Here is an 18,252-nt window from a genome sequence, read left to right on the forward strand (position 1 = left end):
GCCTGTGCTCCGCAACAAGAGAGGCCGCGATAGTGAGAGGCCCGCGCACCGCAATGAAGAGTGGCCCCCGCTTGCCGCAACTAGAGAAAGCCCTCTCACGAAACGAAGACCCAACACAGCCAAAAATAAAAAAATTAATTAATTAAAAATCCTTCCCTCTACTTTAAAAAAAAAAACCGACAAGTAGTATATACAGGAATACCTTATATGAGAGAGGTCGTACTTACATCAGTTTAATATTTATAAAAGTAAACTGTACTTAAAGTAAATTAAGATCTCACTGTTTTAAAGAGCCCTGAAGTGAGTTACTTTTGTAGCATGATTTGTTGCATTCTCTTGTATTCTTGCTTTCCAGAAGTAAAATAAAGTTCAGTGAAAAAAACGATCAGAGCCACAGAGTAAGGATGGGGATATGATTAGATGACTTAGAAAGCAGCTTTGCCGGGGTCCTGCTCAGGAATCCTGTCGTCCCGTTGAGACGGTCCCGTAGGTAATCTGTGAATTTAAATGCCAGGGAGATGCTGACGCAGGGCTAGGGTTGCCCAAGGTCTTCTGATAGGCATAAGGTTTAGGGAATAACCCTAAAACATGGTAGGGTTACACAGGTGGCCTTAAGGTGTGGTTGGCTAGACTCAACCCCAAATAGAAATATTAGACTTTGCTAGATGCATAGAGTATGTGAAGTTCTATATTCATGTATGTGTGTGTGAGTGTGTTTAATTTCTGTGAATTTTGTCAGAGTTCTTTTTTTCTTTCATTCATTACTAATAGACATAGGATTAGGGTGGTCAGATGTATTTTAACACATGTGAGGTACACTTGGACCCCTGCCTGCTCCCCCTTTCTCACTGTTGCTGTGCGCTGGGTTTCTTTGAGTTCCTCAGTCAGCCTGTGCACCTGCCTTCCCACATGCTGTTCCCTCTGCTTGAGCTCTGATCCATACTCTCTGCCCGACAGACACACCTCCCCTTCATCTTCTCTCCGTCCTTCATTTCTCCTAGCTGCAGATTAATCAGGCAGAACATTCTGAGAGACACTGTCACGTGGCCCTAGTCAAAACATGCTTCATTTTATAGAAGCATTTTTAATGTTTCAAAAAATATATTAGGATTTTGAGTAGAGTTGTATTAAACCCGAAATTCATAATTTCACAATAGCCTATCAGTAATGCTGTGAATTCAAATCATATATATATAATTTGTTGTTTTCTTTTAGGGCAAGAGGTACTTAAACTTGCTTATAAGTTGTTAAAACTTTTTTTAAAAATCAAAGCGGTTTTCAGATCTCAGCTGGTTTTATCTCCAACTTTTAAACTAGGAGCAGAGGAGTATTTTCATTTTTTTTTTTTAGTCTAGAGACTTAAGTTTTTAATTGTTTTTTTAAAGTGGGGAGGGCTTCCCTGGTGGCACAGTGGTTAAGAATCTGCCTGCTAATTCAGGGGACATGGGTTCAAGCCCTAGTCCGGGAAGATCCCACATGCCGCGGAGCAACTAAGCCCGTGCGCCACAACTACTGAGCCTGCGCTCTAGAGCCCGCGATCCACAACTGCTGAAGCCCGCGCCTAGAGCCCGTGCTCTGCAACGAGATGCCACCGCAATGAGTAGCCCGCATACCGCAACGAAGAGTAGCCCCCACGCGCAGCAACGAAGACCCAACGCAGCCAAAAATAAATAAAATAAAAAATAAATAAATTTTTAAAAAGTAAAATAAAATAAAGTGGGGAAAAAATTTAGAGAGGGGCAAAGGAGAGTAAAAAGTTTGTAAGTAAATTTGTTCTGTCGAGTGGCCGTAACCCGTCTACTCTTCTTGGTCACCTGATCCTACACACTGGTCTCCCCACCGCCACCCACGGCCTACCTGAAACTACAGTGCTGGAGGCATCCTGGAGACTCAGACCTACTATGGACATTGAAGTGTGTTGCATGTCAGGCTTGAGGGTTCCTAGTTTTATAACGAATTCTGAAACTGACCTCAAGATAAACGAGAATCTGCAGTGCACCCTTTTTCCATCTAGTCCCATTAATTAAAACTGGGTTAGAATTTAAGGGTTTGTTTTGTTTTGAAGTTTAAAAGAAAGATTAGAAAAGAAAAACTGGTTTGGATGACTTTCCTTTGACACTAGATTTATTTTATGCTGAAACAATCTTTAGAGCGGGACTTATCCAGGGCAGTCCTGTGATATGCATCTCTGATTTGGATCATTTGATTAGGGAGTATTAGGACATTTGCTAGTGTCATTTTCTAGGAATAGGCACCCAGTGCTGTCTGTTAATTTGTCCAATACGAGACCTGAGGTATGGATATTTGGTTTGCTTTGAAGAAAAATCTTTATGTTAATGCCACTTTTGTTTTCTTCTGCAGCCTTTGGAGGTGAGAAGTGGAAAACAAACGTTTTATTAACATCATTTCTTTGTCCTGGGTAAGTGAATTTTTCAATAATAACTTGCTTGACATAGTCATATTTTAGTTCCCAGAATTTCTGTCCTGTAAGTCTAATCTTTTTCTGTCTCTATGTACCCAAGAAAATGAATTTAATTTTTAAAAAGTGAATATTTAATAAACATTTGCAGAATGGCAACTACATGTCTTATCTGGAAAGGGTACCTTTAGACATGAGAAGTTTTTATATTCCTTTTCTTAAAAGTCTGTTTCTTAGTCTGGCATATTGTCATGTAAGGCTGCATATAAAGTTTTTGACCTAATCACAGAAATGAATCCTCACCTGAAGATCGTTCAGGCAGGCATACATTTTCGGATTTTTATCATAAGTATAGCTACTTTTAAGCATATTCCATTAATTAGATTAGAGTAACATATACCAAAAATGAAAAAAACAACCACCAACATAAAAAAACAGAACATCTGTGGTGCTTTGGAAGATAGCTTCTGATATCAAGTATCTGATGTGTGTCTGGTCCTAGAAATAGAACCCAGTTTATCCCCCGCTCACAGATTAATGGAGGGCAAGAACTGGCCTCTGAATAATCAGCAGCAATAAAGTAGGCCAAGGGTTAAATCTTGAAGCCAAGACTGTTCCATTTGCAGGCCAGAAATGAAAGAATAGCTGGCATTTTTATACATGATTGGGTTAAATAGTCTCAGATTTTCACCTCCATTGAAGATTCACGTGCCTCTCAGCCATTCATGTTCTATTCAGATTTTTATGCTTTCCTCAAGCCATATCCTTTGTCTTCTTTACCTCTGCTGTCAGTTGAAGAAGTGCCCCTCCTTACCAAGACTGTCAGCCACAATTTCCTTTGGAATCTTGCCTTTCAAACATCCCCCCAATCTCTGACATAATCCATTTCTCGCTTTCTCTGTGTTCTGGTCATGTGTTTCATCTCTTCCTACAAATATGCTTACGTTTCCCATATTCTAAAAAGAGCTTCCTATAAGCATCTTCTAGTCTACTGTCTTTATTTCTTTTCAATTTTCAACAAAATGCCTTGAAGAAATAGTCTATACTCCCTTACTCTGATTTTTTAGCATATATTTACATTGTAAACCCACATAATCTTTTTCCCGCATCACTTTAGTGAACATGTGTCTAAGGTTACCAAAGATGTTCCCATTTTCAAATCTAGAAACCATTTTCCCTGTCTTTACCTCTTTACGTTGTGTAACATTGGAATACCTTTTCCTTGAAACTCCTTCCTTTTTTGCCGTCACAGAAATTATCCTATGCTACTTTTTTACATCTCTGATCAGACCTTCTCTGATTTATCATCTTCATCCCACCCTTAAAAACAGGTGTTCACCAGGGGATGATGAGGTAAGTAGAGAGAAGGAGAAGAGCCAAGAACCCAAGTCCCCAGGGCACAGGGAATTGGTGTTCATCTAGGAAAAGAAGGATCATTTGATAATATGAAATCAATTCATAAAATTTTTTTTATAAATAAGCACCTGCATATAATTATTGCAGTAGGCACAGCAAAATGGCATTTGATAATATTAAAGATTGTTTCCAGATTTAAAAAGAATTTAATGGAGAGAGAAATGCTCCCTTCTATTAATAAAAATCTCATGTCTAATTCAAAACCAACATCATTTAATGATGAAACACTAGAGACATTTTCATAAATCACTTTTAGGGCTTCAGTTATTTAAGTTCTAGTTACATTAAGACATGAAACAAAAAGGTGGAGATTATATTATTATTTATTGGTGACATAATTTGTATACAGAGAACATAAATTTGAGCTATAAACTTGTAGAATTAGTAAAAGAGTTTGGCAAAATGGCTAGATATCAGCTAATATTTCAAGATTATGAATACCACCAGTAGCAAGTGAAACATCTTAATGGAAGTGGTAGTTGTATGGGGAAAAGACTGTATTCACAGGAGTATTAGCAACAGAAAAACTTTGCAACACCTGAAGTAACTTCTCAAAATAGGGACAGTCCATATGACAAGTCTACAAAGCTTGTTAGAGATACATACAAATTCACCGTATTACCTGAGGAGAAGACCAAGTATTGCAAAGGCATTTGGAGAGGTCCTATGGCTGCCAGGACAGAGAACAGAGAAGTAGACCATGTATACACAGAAGCATGCTAGACGTGGCATCACCAACCAGAGGAACAATGTAAAATGATGCTGGGACAATTGATTGTCCACATGAAGGGAGAAAAATTCTCTTCTTACCTCACACACATGAAATCAGTTCCAGGTGGATTAAAACCTAAATATAACGGGTGTAACAGTTAGACAAAAATTTAGAAGAGTGTTTTTACGAGCCCGGGTTAGGAAAGGCTTTCTTAAGTTACACAAAAGGTAAAGGAAAAAATTGATCACTTTGATAACATTAAAAACTGTGTGTGGCGGGGGGGTATACAGAAGTGATTATAGTATTATTACAGCCATGTTTTAAAAATGTACTCATAGAAGAATGACTGAAAGGGACGAAGTACACACATTCATATGTTTGGGTTCTTAAAAGTCATAAACTAGGAGAAAGGTATTTAACAAGGAGTTATTTGCTGGAGTATATAAATAACTCACATATGTGACTTTGCAAAAGCCCTGCGACCCAAATGAAAAATGAGCAGTGAATATAACCAGCAAGTCACCAAAGGTAAAACCTAGAAAGCCAACAGACACAAGGATGCTCAGCTGCAGTTGTCAATAGGAAATGCAAATTAAAACAACAAAGTTAACAATCCCAAGCATGATGAAAATATGGAAAGAGGTAAATTTCATAAGCTGCTGATAGGAATTCAAGCCAGGCAAAACCAATCTGAAGAGCAATTTGGCAGTTTCTACTAAAGTTTTAAATTCACATACCCTTTGACTCAGCAGTTCCACTTTCCTTGTGTGTAACACAGAAATCATGATATTAACTACATATGATTGCTACTATATCATTTTGCTTCCACCTCAGGTTTTACCCAAAAACCTATTGTGTCTTTCAGGATTGTGTTTGCTGACTTCTTTATAATGAATCTGATTCTCTGGGGAGAAGGATCTTCAGCAGCTATTCCTTTTGGGACGTTGGTTGCCATATTGGCTCTTTGGTTCTGCATATCTGTGCCTCTAACATTTATTGGTGCATACTTTGGTTTTAAGAAGAATGTAAGTTTATAGGTGTTAACTTATTCAAATGAATCTCAACTGTGGAAATTAGCATATGCCACCTTAAAAGACATAGGTATCTAAAAGATACAAACTAGTCCTGTGGGATCTGGATTTCATAGAAAATTGATGACTTCCTAGTTTGATTGCAGTCATTCTTAAAATAGTACTCAGAAGAGTGTGGTAGAGAGAGGTTATGGATGTAAACTTAGATTTCAAAGTTTTGTAAGTAAATGGAAATGGAAACTAAAATGGATTAATAGGAAGTGAAATGCTAATTTAATGAAAAATTTGAATATATTTAAAAATAAATTATTACTTTTTTTTAATCTAAAAAGTACATGCATTTTTTTCTTAGCCATAAGTGTTTCTAATCTATATTACTTAACTAAGTAAACTGGGTAAAACTGAGTATGGGTTAGGAAGTGAAGCTGTAACAAAAGTGACTATACAGTAAGAGTAGCAATTTTTTTAAAATGTAGCTTTGGAATAAATTTTTTATGCTTACCTGCTAATATTTGATTTTAAGAAATAATATAATCAAGTCTCAGTTCCTCAGTCTTTCAGTCTCCACCTCTGCTGCCCCCTTTCTACCCTCAGGCTAAGAGGAAAATGAGAATTCTTCAGTGTCCTCCTCTAATTCCACTTCACTATCTTTGCTCTCCTCTGAAAGTATCTCCACAAGGTTAAGAGAAATTACGTAGTGTAGTACACTTTGTGAGGGGACCTGAAAAAACCCTGGAAGAAACTTATCTACCTTGACTTTTAAGAGACTTCAGAGTCTCCACTGCACCTACCATGCCAGGCTACTAAAAGATTTTTCAGTTCTTTGGCATTTTGTTTAACTTATGACTTAAAATCTATATAGCATAAGTAGTAAACTGATATGGTTTGAAATTTTTTTTAATTACATAGATTAAGTACTTAAAATTCTAAAAATATAAAAATTGAAGAACGATTTAGTGGTTCTCTGCCTATATACACATATACCTACATGTAAAATAATCTAGTCCACAGGAGTATAATCTCAATGAGAATATCAAGTTTTAAATTTTGATATGTCATCACAAAAACTATAGAAGTATGTTTTTGAACTTTTTTGCAAGGAAATGAATTTCTACATATGTACTCTTTTTTCCTCTTATGTAACTGTTTAGGTACTTTAGGTTCCATTTGTTTTTATACTACCATATAATGTGTTACGAAAGAGAGAATAATTGAGAACATCACCAATAACTTAGGATTATAAAGCTTCATAGAGCCATTTATTATCTTCTTCGTGTTCTTAAGTCTTAGTAAAATTGAGCAATTTTAATAAAGATGACATTGTCCATCTCCAAAAAAATACATTGACCACAGTTTCAGAAGCAGCTGATTTCTTACAGCAAGTATGTAATTAAAAGGAAAAACCTAACTCTACCTTTTTATTAAGTACTATTTTCTGAGTACTCTGTTATCTCCTCCTGTGTGTTTCTTACTTTGTCTAAAGCCATTAGTCATTGGATCACTGCTGGAAACAGTGGTGGCTTGTTCCAGAAGACAGACTGAATATTGTACCTGGTGGTATCTGGTTTGTTGCTTCTAAATACAAACGTCACTTGGATGACTCAGGTAGACTTGTATCGCCATTCGTGTCAGCATGGAAGCTGAGAAAAAGCAGGCAAATAATCTAGTACAGAGAAGAATTTTTTCCTCTCTGTACTAGATTATAGATATATAATTATGAATCCTTTCTTTTGTTTTTTTTCTGAAGGCCATTGAACACCCAGTTCGAACCAATCAGATTCCACGTCAAATTCCTGAACAGTCCTTCTACACAAAGCCGTTACCTGGTATTATCATGGGAGGGATTTTGCCCTTTGGGTGCATCTTTATACAGCTTTTCTTCATTCTGAATAGTATTTGGTAAGCTAAGGACTAAGTCAAGTCCTCTTATTCCCATTCCCATTATATGTAGTACTAGCTTTCTCTTTTTGTTTATATGGATTACTATTTATACCTTATAAATGTAAGCCATTCTCCAATTATCGGAAATCTTAAGAGACAAAAGGTTATTTTATCTTTTCAGTGTGAGAAAGAATAATTGTGATAAGTTATTATTAATCAAGGGCTTACTATTTCTTACTCTTACTTAATTCTCAGACCTCTGTAAGGTGGGTATTATGCCATTTTACAGAGGTGAAAATGAGATTTTGGAGGTTAAGTAATTTGCCTGTGTCACACAGCTACATTTTCTGTATGACAGAAAATTAACCTAAATCTCTCCAAACCTGTGCTCTTTAATAAGTCATCTGTAGTGCTTCAGAGAAGATACTCTGAGCTCTTGATAGAGGGGATTCAAGCCAGCATTGGAGAAAGGGTTGAGCTAGACAGCCTTCAAAGTCGTTTCTTGGGCATTCCCTGGTGGTCCAGTGGTTAGGACTCTGCACTTTCACTGCTGAGGGCCCAGGGAACTAAGATCCCACAAGCCGCATGGCACAGCCAAAGGGGGGAAAAAAAAATTACAAAGTCGTGTCTTATCCCAAGATCCCTTCACTCTCTGATTTCTTGTTTGAATGGGAAAGCACCTAGTGGCAATTTTGAGCCTCACTGTTAGGGTGTGTACATTGCAGTATATTATGATCCTTATTTGATCGCATTGACATATGTTACAGAAAGTACCAAGGTCCCAGGTAGCATTGTTAGAACTAAATTGGAGCTTTTTAGTGATTAGAACTTGTCTTTCATTCCTGACTGTTAGTGTTTTTTCCAAATTCAACTGATTTTTATCATATATGATAGAAAACAATATGTACCAAATGTAACCTTTTCTTAGTTTGGCTCTGTCTTCACATTAATTTTATCAAATTTGTCTGACTCACCAGTAGACAGATGGGCTAATAAGCATATTTGAATAAATAAGAGTTTCAGGTTCTCCCTGAACAGGAAGGCAGAGTCCAATAGCACTGCTGCATCCTTCCTCCCCCTGCCCCATCCCCGCCCCATCACTGTCTAAATCTACGAGAATTTGTCTTTGATTAGTTGGGAGAAAAAGCAAACATTTTCAGTTCAAGAAAAATGAGAAGAAGATTTTGTCATTTTCTGTGTCAAAGAGGAAATATTTATAGCTTCATCTTGGTATGTTTGATTATAGGTCACACCAGATGTATTACATGTTTGGCTTCCTGTTCCTGGTGTTTATCATTTTGGTTATTACCTGTTCTGAAGCAACTATACTTCTTTGCTATTTCCACCTATGTGCAGAGGTATGTATTAGCAATATTCAATTACGTTAATTTGTGGACAGTATTTATAATTTTGGCATAAGGCCACTTTGAATACTATTACAGTAAGACCCCTACATACGAACGAGTCCTGTTTCAGGAGCGCGTTCGTAAGTCCAGTTTGTTCATAAGTCCAACAAAGTTAGCCTAGGTACCCAACTAACACAGTCGGCTGTATAGTACTGTACTGTAATGGGTTTATAATACTTTTCACACAAATAATACATAAAAAACAAAAAAATCATTTTTAATCTTACAGTACAGCACCTTGAAAAGTACACTAGTACAGTACAACAATTGGGGTACAAGGACTGGCATCGAGTGAACAGGCAAGAAGAGTTACTGACTGGAGGAGGGAGAGTTGGTGGGAGATGGTAGAGCTGAAGGATCGTCAGCAGTAGGAGACGGAGGGCAAGCTGCAGTTTCACTCACGCCTGACGCTGATGGCACAGGTGCTGGTTCCTTGCTGGAACCAGATGCACGTTCGCATCTTTGAAAGTTCTCAACTTGAAGGTTCATATGTAGGGGACTTAACAGTAATTGAAGTAATTTCTGTAAATATGTGTTATTAAGGTAGAAATTGACCTGTATTCCTAAATCGAATGTAGCCTTCTTTAAGATTGAATTAAGATAGTATCCTAATTCAGTATATTTATTTATTTAGAGCTTAACTTTAAAATGTTAATTTCCTGAGAATAACACATTTTGCTGAATTTTTATTCTTTAACTGTCTGACTTTAAAATTAATATTCTTTTTTTGTGATACAGACACTTGTAGACTGAAAATTTAGTGAAAATAAACATTTTAAGTGGAAAAATTTATTAAAACATTTCAGAGATTACATTGTTATGAGTTATATACTTGGCAGCATGGTGATGTGTGTTGGTGTCCTTAGGTCACTTCTAAAGATTTAGATTGTGTTAAATCATTCTTTTATAGTTGTTTTCTATACAGGAGATAAAATCTGACTTTGTTAAACTTGAGACGCTTTTTTAAAAATTGAGATTAAGTTCACATAACATGAAATCAACCATTTTAAAGTGAACAATTCAGTGGCACTTATTACATATACAGTGTTGTGCACCCACTGTCTCTGTCTCAAAATATTTTCATCAACCCTAAATAAAATCCCGTACCCATTAAGTAGTTACTTCCCGTTCTTCTCTCCCCTTCAGACCCTGGCAACCACCAATCTGCTTCTGTCTCTGCAGAGTTATCTGTTCTGGGTATTTCATGTAAATGGAATCATACATTATGTGTGACCTTTTGTGTCTGGCTTCCTTCACTTAGCAGAATGTTTTAAGGTTCATCACACTGTAGCATGTATCAGTGCTTCATTCCTTTTTATAGCCGAGTAATATTCCATTGCATAGATAGATGTACTCCAGTTTGTTTATTCATTCATTCATTGATGGACATTAGGCTTGTTTCCACCTTTTGGTTATTGTGAATAGTGCTGCTATGAACATTCGTGTACAAATATTTATTTGGGTACCTGTTTCCAGTTCTTTGGGGTATATATGTTGGAGTGGTATTGCTGAGTCATATGGTAATTCTTTGTTTAACTTTTTGAGGAACCATCAAACTGTTTTTTCCACAGTGGCTGCACCATTTTACATTCCTACTAGCAATGCACAAGTGTTCCAGTTTCTCTACATCCTTGCCAATACCTGCTATTTTCTGGGTTTTTAAATTATAGCCATCCTAGAAGGTGTGAAGTGGTATCTCATTGTGGTTTTGATTTTCATTTCCCCAATGACTAATGATGATGAGCATATTTTCTTGGGTATCTTGTTTGGTGAAATGTCTAATTCCTTTGCCCATTTGTAAGTTGGGTTGTTTATCTTTTTGTTTAACTGTTAGAGTTCTTTCTATATTCTGGATACTAGACCTTTATCAGATATATGATTTGTAAATTTTTTCTCCCATTCTGTAGGCTGTCTTTTCACTTTCTTCATGATGTCTTTTGCACCAAACTTTTAATTTTGAGGGTCTGATTTATCTATTTTTTTCTTTTGTTTCTAAGAATTCATTGCTTAAATCCAAGGTCATGAAGATTTACCCCCATGTTTTCTTCCAAGTGTATAGTTTTAGGTCATTGATCCATTTTGAATTAATTTTTGTATGTGGTATTAGTTAGGGGTCCAACTTCATTCTTTTGCATGTGGCTATCCAGTTTTCCCAGCACCTTTTGTTGAAGAAATTATTCTTTCCTCATTAAATGGCCTTGGCAACCTTGTTGAAAACACATTGGCCCATAGATGTGTGGGTTTATTTCTGGAGTCTCAGTTCTGTTCCAGTGGTATATATGCTGTTTTTATGCCAACACCACACTGTTTTGATTACCATGGCTTCGTATTAAGTTTTGAAATTGGGAAGGGTAAGTCTTCCAACCTTGTTCTTCTTTTTGAAGATTATGTTGGCTCTTTAGGGCCCTTTGCAATTTCATATGACTCTGAGGATTGGCTTTTTCATTTTTGCTAAGAAGGTTGTTGGAATTTTGATAGGGATTGCATTGAATCTGTAGGTTGCTTTGGAGAGTGTTGCCATCTTAACAATATTAAGTATTCTAATCCGTGAAAACAGATGGCTTTCCATTTATTTAAATCATCTTTAATTTTTTTTTAGCAGTGTTTTGTAGTTTTCAGTGTACAAATCTTTCACCTCCTTGGTTAAATTTATTCCTAGGTATTTTTTTCTTTTGGATGCTGCTGTAAATGGAATAATTGTTTAAACTTCCTTTTCTGGATCGTTCATTGTCAGTATATGAAAACACTGATTTTCATGTTGATCTTGTACCCTGCAACTTTGCTGAATTCATTTATTAGTTGTAGTAGTTTTCGTGTGTGGATTCTTTAGGATTTTCTAATCTTGGTGTGCTTTTGAAATATATATATATTTTTTACATATTCCAAAGGGTAAGATAGTGAAGTATCTTTTAGAAGATCTCCTGCTAAGCTGTAAGCCACTTTATGTAAAAGTAAGAGAAGCTGTATTTAAAAACCTACCTTATGTAAATTGTTAGTAATAACTAAAAATGGGTTTCAACCAGGTTTTTTTTTTTGAGGATAATCTTCTTCCTAATATAGAGATGACTATAAGTAATACTAATTTTGAATTATGTAACTAAGCTCTTCGTATATTTCTTTTCTTTTTGGGAAACATACATTTTAAAATATAGCCTAATGCTTCATTATTCATAAACTGTTTAAGATTTTTCTACACGTTTTTAGCCAGTCTTTAAGTAGTTCCATCAAAGCTAGAGGGTGCTTCTCAGCACCTTTAGTGAGGAGGGAAATTGGCAAAGTTCAGTGTGAGAAAGAGACTGGAACCAATAGCAAAAATTAGGCTTGGGGCGCTATTTCACTTAGCTGTGTTTGCTTTATAACTTTATTCTACTGCACGTTATCTATTAATTGGAAAGTAATTCTTGATCTTTCATTTTTTTCTTTTCTACCCAGGATTATCATTGGCAATGGCGTTCATTCCTTACCAGTGGCTTTACTGCAGTTTATTTCTTAATATATGCAATACACTACTTCTTTTCAAAACTGCAAATCACAGGAACAGCAAGTACAATTCTGTACTTTGGTTATACCATGATAATGGTTTTGATCTTCTTTCTTTTTACAGGTAAGAATTAGAACGAGTTATTTTTAGTTAATAAGTTTTTAGGCAGATTACAATTATTTTAACTTGCATCCAAATTACAAGCTCTTAGGCACATTACAATTACATGAAAGCTTGTGCTACTCAGTGCTTCTGTATTTAGTTTTGAGCGCAGCTAAGCATAGTTTGGTCTGCCTCCCTGTGAGGTGAATATCAGTAAACCGAAGGTGAGAAAACAGAACGTTCTCTAAGGGGAGGAGACTAAACGGGGTCCATTGTTGTGCTGCAAGTACAGGGGCATCTCAACCAGTAGTTCTCAAGGTTTTCCCCTGTTAATCTCTTTTTTTTTTATTTTATTTTATTTATTTATTTATTTATGGCTGTGTTGGGTCTTCGTTTCTGTGCGAGGGCTTTCTCTAGTTGCGGCAAGTGGGGGCCACTCTTCATCGCGGTGCGCGGGCCTCTCACTATCGCGGCCTCTCTTGTTGCGGAGCGCAGGCTCAGTAACCGTGGCTCACGGGCCTAGTTGCTCCGCGGCATGCGGGATCCTCCCAGACCAGGGCTAGAACCCGTGTCCCCTGCATTGGCAGGCAGATTCTCAACCACTGCGCCACCAGGGAAGCCCCCCCTGTTAATCTCTTAATGGAACAGTCTTGCTTCTGCTCATTTCAGAAATAGCATAAAAAGCTCTAACTACCTAAGTTTAGGAGTAAGTAGAAATTGAGGCGGTGAAGTCAAGATGAGATTGAGAATAAATGATATCAAGAAAAGATAATCATAGGACATCCCTTATTCTAGAAGTTTTACACTACAGGTTTATATCTCCACTTTAAAATCCAAGTACCTAATGGGATACAGTGTGCTTTATATTGGTATTTCTATGTGTATATCTTCTCTGTCCACCTAGATAAGTTTTCTGTATCTCAGAGCCCTGTGGGTGCTTGGTCAGCATTTGTGGAAGGACTACACCAAAAAAAAAAAAAAAAAAAAGACTGGGGGGACCTTTCTTTGTCATAAAAAATGTACATCTAAAATTTTATCTAAGATTGTGTTGCATGCTATGTCAGGAAATATAGGAGTCAAAAAGAAAAAAACTTTAAAAAAAAAATTTTTTTTTAAGTTTTTATTTATTTTTGGCTGCACGGCATGTGGGATCTTAGTTCCCCGACCAGGGATCAAACCCGTGCCCCCTGCATTGGAAGCACGGAGTCTTAACCACTGGACCTCCAGGGAAGTCCCAGAAAAAAACTTTCTAAAAAATTAGAACTTTTCTATTTTTTACTCATCTGTTAACATTTAAGAAAATTAGGTAGAGTTTTGAAGTGCCCCTGTTGCTATGTCAGTATGTAACAAGCTTTAGGCACTTACATCAATTCTGTACTGCAGGTCATTCATTGGTCAGACATAGTGGGGTAGAAGTTGGGGGGTGCATATCTTGATGCTATGTGATAGATTTAGGTCCATAGCCATAAGTCTTAATAAATGTCTGTAAAACAGTCATAGCCTGTGAAACAAGGATTACTGTTTTTGTGCATCTGTATCTGTGTCCATGCATGCATATATAGAGTAATTTATTCCTTGTTACACACAAAAAATAATGATCTTGGTGAATGTCTTGTTGTTTTTCCAGGCATATGTTACAATGATAATTTAACCATCACCTGAACTTTATTGTTCTTGATTTTTAAAGTGTCATATTTTTACTTATTTAGAGTAAAACAAATTTTGTAATCTAAATTCTGGAGCCACATCAAATTGAATCAACCAGTTAAGCCAGTAACTTTCAGTGTATTTCACTTTGTGGAAAAGGTTCTCTACATAGGAGTGCTGAGCCCTTTCAGTGTCTTGAATTTTTCTGAAGTGGGGATATCCATATTTATTTCAGGACTCTGAACTGACACCTTTTATTTAAGTCAGTCTATTATACAAGACAAAATAATTGTTCTGTCACATAAGGAAAGATGCCACTTTTAGTATGTACACTATATCTATTCAATGTTAAGAACAAAATAAAATACTAGAAGTATTTTGTTAAGAACAAAATAAACTTAACTTTCTTAGGGTTGCTAGAATGATGATAAAATGTTTTTTCTCATCTTAAAATAACCTTTTATTATCTTGAAGTTCTTGCTAACCATAAGATTGTTTAAATATATTTATGTTTTCACCATTACTTTTCCGAAATTAACCCCAACCTCTTCCCAAGTCTTAATAATGACCCTTTGAATATCCAAAAGGTGTATTTGTGTGTCCTCCAAAACACATGCAGTGTGCATGACATGCACAGAGTAGGTACTCGGTACATGTATGATGTGAGAATAATAACATTCATAACTTCTGTAGTAATGGCCCATGTATAGTCTCTTGACTTAGAAAATCTACTTTAACACTTTCTGTTTATATTACATTTAAAACAATGGTGAAAACTGTTGGAACTTTAAAGATAAAACTTCCACAAGGGGCATGTATGTATCTCCTTCTGTATTCTTCTGCACCCCTACCTAGTGACTATTTCTCAGGGGGTAATCTTGGGAAAAAAGCTATGCCTCAGCTTTAAAAATGTGTTAGTTTCACAATTTAGAATATATTCTCTTAAAACAGAGTCTCTGAATTTATGTTTAGTAAATCTAAGCATGGTATAGTTTATAAGAATGCTACACTTGAAGTCAGAAAAAGTGAATTTGAATTCTGGCCTTTCTTACCAGCCACAGGCCATTAGACAGTTAGGTAACTCCTTGGAGCCTCATTTTTGTCACCTGTCTAGCATTCAGATTTTTTGGCATGTAGAGGGATGAAAATACCTGAAAATTAAGGCATGTATTTTTTTCATGAATCATCTCATTTACTCTACATAACGGTCTATGGAGATAGGGCAGATAAAATTATCCCTCTTAAATAAGATAAAGAAATGGGCTTGGAGAGTCCAGGTGTCTAATCCAAAGATGATACACACAGCTCATGACAGAGCTGCTCTGTCCTCCAGTACCACACCACCTCTCATTTCAGAGGGGGTGTGCCTTTGTTACTATTCTAATCATATCACTTTCAACACTTTGTAAAATCTTTTTGAGTTATTTTATTGTAATGCTTTGAAAACTGATCATTCCCGCTAACTGTACTTAGAAAATATCCCCATTTAATTACTCTGTGAATCTGATATTCTGATATTTAAGCCATTCATATCATATGTTGAATTAATTAAATGGCAGTTTTCCATTTTGTGATAAGAAAATATTCTTTCTGACTTACTTCACTCTGTATGACAGACTCTAGGTCCATCCCCCTCACTACAAATAACTCAATTTCATTTCTTTTTTATGGCTGAGTAATATTCCATTGTATATGTACCACATCTGCTTTATCCATTCATCTGTCGATGGACACTTAGGTTGCTTCCATGTCCTGGCTATTGTAAATAGTGCTGCAGTGGACATTGTGGTACATGTCTCTTTTTGAATTATGGTTTTCGCAGGGTATATACCCAGTAGTAGTATTGCTGCGCTGGGTCGTAAGGTAGTTCTGTTTTTAGTTTTTTAAGGAAGGGTGAGAGGGAGGTGCAAGAGGGAGGGGATATGGGGATATATGTATACATATAGCTGATTCACTTTGTTATACAGCAACATTGTAAAGCGATTATACTCCCAAAAAAGACGTGGGGAAAAAAAATGAAAATATTCTTAAATAGAAAAGTAAAATTGGCATCCTTTTCATCTTCAATTTTAGCCTTTTCCATGTAATAAGAAAAAGACTATATTACGGAAAGCGTTCAGTAATCTTATAGCATAAAAAGTTTTTTTCTATCAATTTCTGAAAGAAATTTGACTTGAATTCTGTATCTTTCAAAAAAGTTCACGGATCTATGGTGTATTCCTGTTAAGTAATGATTTATAGTTTTGTGGCTTTTTTTAAGGAACCAATCATTTTAAGCCTGTATTTTTGTGTAAATCATGAAGCTGCCTTTGAAAAGGGATTTATTTTTGTTTTTTCTTTTATAGGAACAATTGGCTTCTTTGCATGCTTTTGGTTTGTTACCAAAATATACAGTGTGGTGAAGGTTGACTGAAGAAGCCCCGTGTGTCCAGTTAAAACAGAAATAAATTAAATTCTTCATCAACAAAGACCTGTTTTTGTGACTACCTTGAGTTTTATCAGACTTATTGGCCTAGTAATCCTTCAGAAACAACATAATTCTAAATACACCTCTCCCCATACACCTGTCTCCACAGAATGTATTATCAACACTAAAACATTTGTATTGTGATTTGATTAAGTATATTTTCAGTTGTTCTCAGTGAAGAGCAAATTTAAATATTATGTGCATTTGTAAATATAATAGCTATAAAATTTTCAGTACTCTAATGACAAAGTAGAAGAGGCCATATTAAACAATACTGATGAAATACAGGACAGTTCATTGTAAATAGGATTTTCTAGGCTTGGTAGGTGGAAAGAATTATTTTTCTTTGAAGGAAGTAACTTTTTATCATGGTAATTTTGAAGGATAATTCGTATGATATGTATTGGGGGGATGTGGCTTTTAAAAAAATCTTGTCTTGGTTGTAACTGTTCATATCTTCTTTCCTGTGTTGACGTCATTATTCCCATGGTATTGGCCTTTTAAACTATGTGCCTCTGAGTCTTTCAATTTATAAAATTCTTATCTTAATAAATATTGTAAAAACGTCTTCATTGCATATTCATGGAGATTCTGTAAATACAAATCCATTTACCAGTGGTGTTTTTAATGATTTATACTATTATGTCAGATTTTACTGATTTTTGCTAATGTAATACTTTCTGAGTTTTGAGCTAAATGAAATTCCAGTCTCCTGGGCTTTGTAACAAAACTAAAATTTTTCACTATTGGGCAGTAACAGAAATTTTAATCATGCAGATCTAGCCAGATAAATTATGTAAGTATAGTAGTTAATATGAGCCTTACTGCATTGCCATTAAGAATTTCATATTTTTTACCTGTTTTTCAAAATACAGTATTTTTTATTTTTTTAAAAAGTCAGTTTTTATGATCTGTACATTAACAATGACTAGCGATTCTTCTTCTTTATGATTACATTGTCTTAATTTGGATTTCCTAGAGTTAAGAAATAACCGTGTTGCAGCATGTTGACTGGGACTGTCTCATGTATGGCAGTAAACTAAGCAGGTGGGGCTGGGTTAGCCGCACTGTGGAGAGTTCCCTGTTTCCTGCTTCAGCAGTGCTCGGGTGGAAGGAGCTGGGGACTCAGAATCCATCCCATGGTTCTGCCGCTGACCCAGGGCCCTGCCACAGGGTCCCCTCTCAGTGGCCATCACCACCATGACTCCTCTGCCTTGGATGATGTGGCTTTGGAGAACTGGCCGACTCCTTGAGGAGGGACATGTTGAGAAACTGTGGAAGCTGCAGAACCGAGGTCACAGAACCTTCTTTCAGGACATCAAGAAAGCAGATGGTAAGGACTGGGAACACCTGAGTGCCGTGGGAAAGTGTGAATCAGTTACACTTCCAGTAAATTGCACATCAGTAATTGCACAAACTAGCTGCCATCAAAAATGACTCTCCCCCTCCCCCATTCATATGACTTCCTTGAGACCCATTACATGAATTTATCAGAGAACTGGGCAGTCAACCTGTGCAGGATGGGGGCCCAGGAATCTGGTGTTTTTGACAAACACACCCTGGGAGGCAGTGACAACTGGAGCTGAGGTTCAGGCTGGCTTCCCTAGAGCTATGGGAGTGGCTTTGGACCATCACCAATGCAGTGTTGCATCATTGGGTTACCTTTGACCATTCTAGAGGGAGTGCACCC

The 18,252-nt window shown here is 36.4% G+C and overlaps 1 protein-coding gene across 1 annotated transcript in view; it reads left to right on the top strand.

The window, feature by feature from the left end:
* The window catches only part of TM9SF2 (transmembrane 9 superfamily member 2), a 56,655-nt gene extending 39,525 nt beyond the window's left edge, over positions 1-17,130 (top strand). Inside the window, exons 12-17 of the mRNA XM_036831533.1 lie at positions 2,362-2,419; positions 5,413-5,572; positions 7,326-7,477; positions 8,706-8,817; positions 12,298-12,469; positions 16,441-17,130. Of these exons, the coding sequence (XP_036687428.1) occupies positions 2,362-2,419; positions 5,413-5,572; positions 7,326-7,477; positions 8,706-8,817; positions 12,298-12,469; positions 16,441-16,508 (722 nt within the window). The 3' untranslated portion in view covers positions 16,509-17,130. The remainder of the gene's footprint in view (positions 1-2,361; positions 2,420-5,412; positions 5,573-7,325; positions 7,478-8,705; positions 8,818-12,297; positions 12,470-16,440) is intronic.
* Positions 17,131-18,252: the final 1,122 nt, after the last annotated feature.

The sequence above is a fragment of the Balaenoptera musculus genome, chromosome 18 (genome assembly GCF_009873245.2).
Source record: "Balaenoptera musculus isolate JJ_BM4_2016_0621 chromosome 18, mBalMus1.pri.v3, whole genome shotgun sequence".
In the NCBI taxonomy this organism is placed as follows: Eukaryota; Metazoa; Chordata; class Mammalia; order Artiodactyla; family Balaenopteridae; genus Balaenoptera; species Balaenoptera musculus.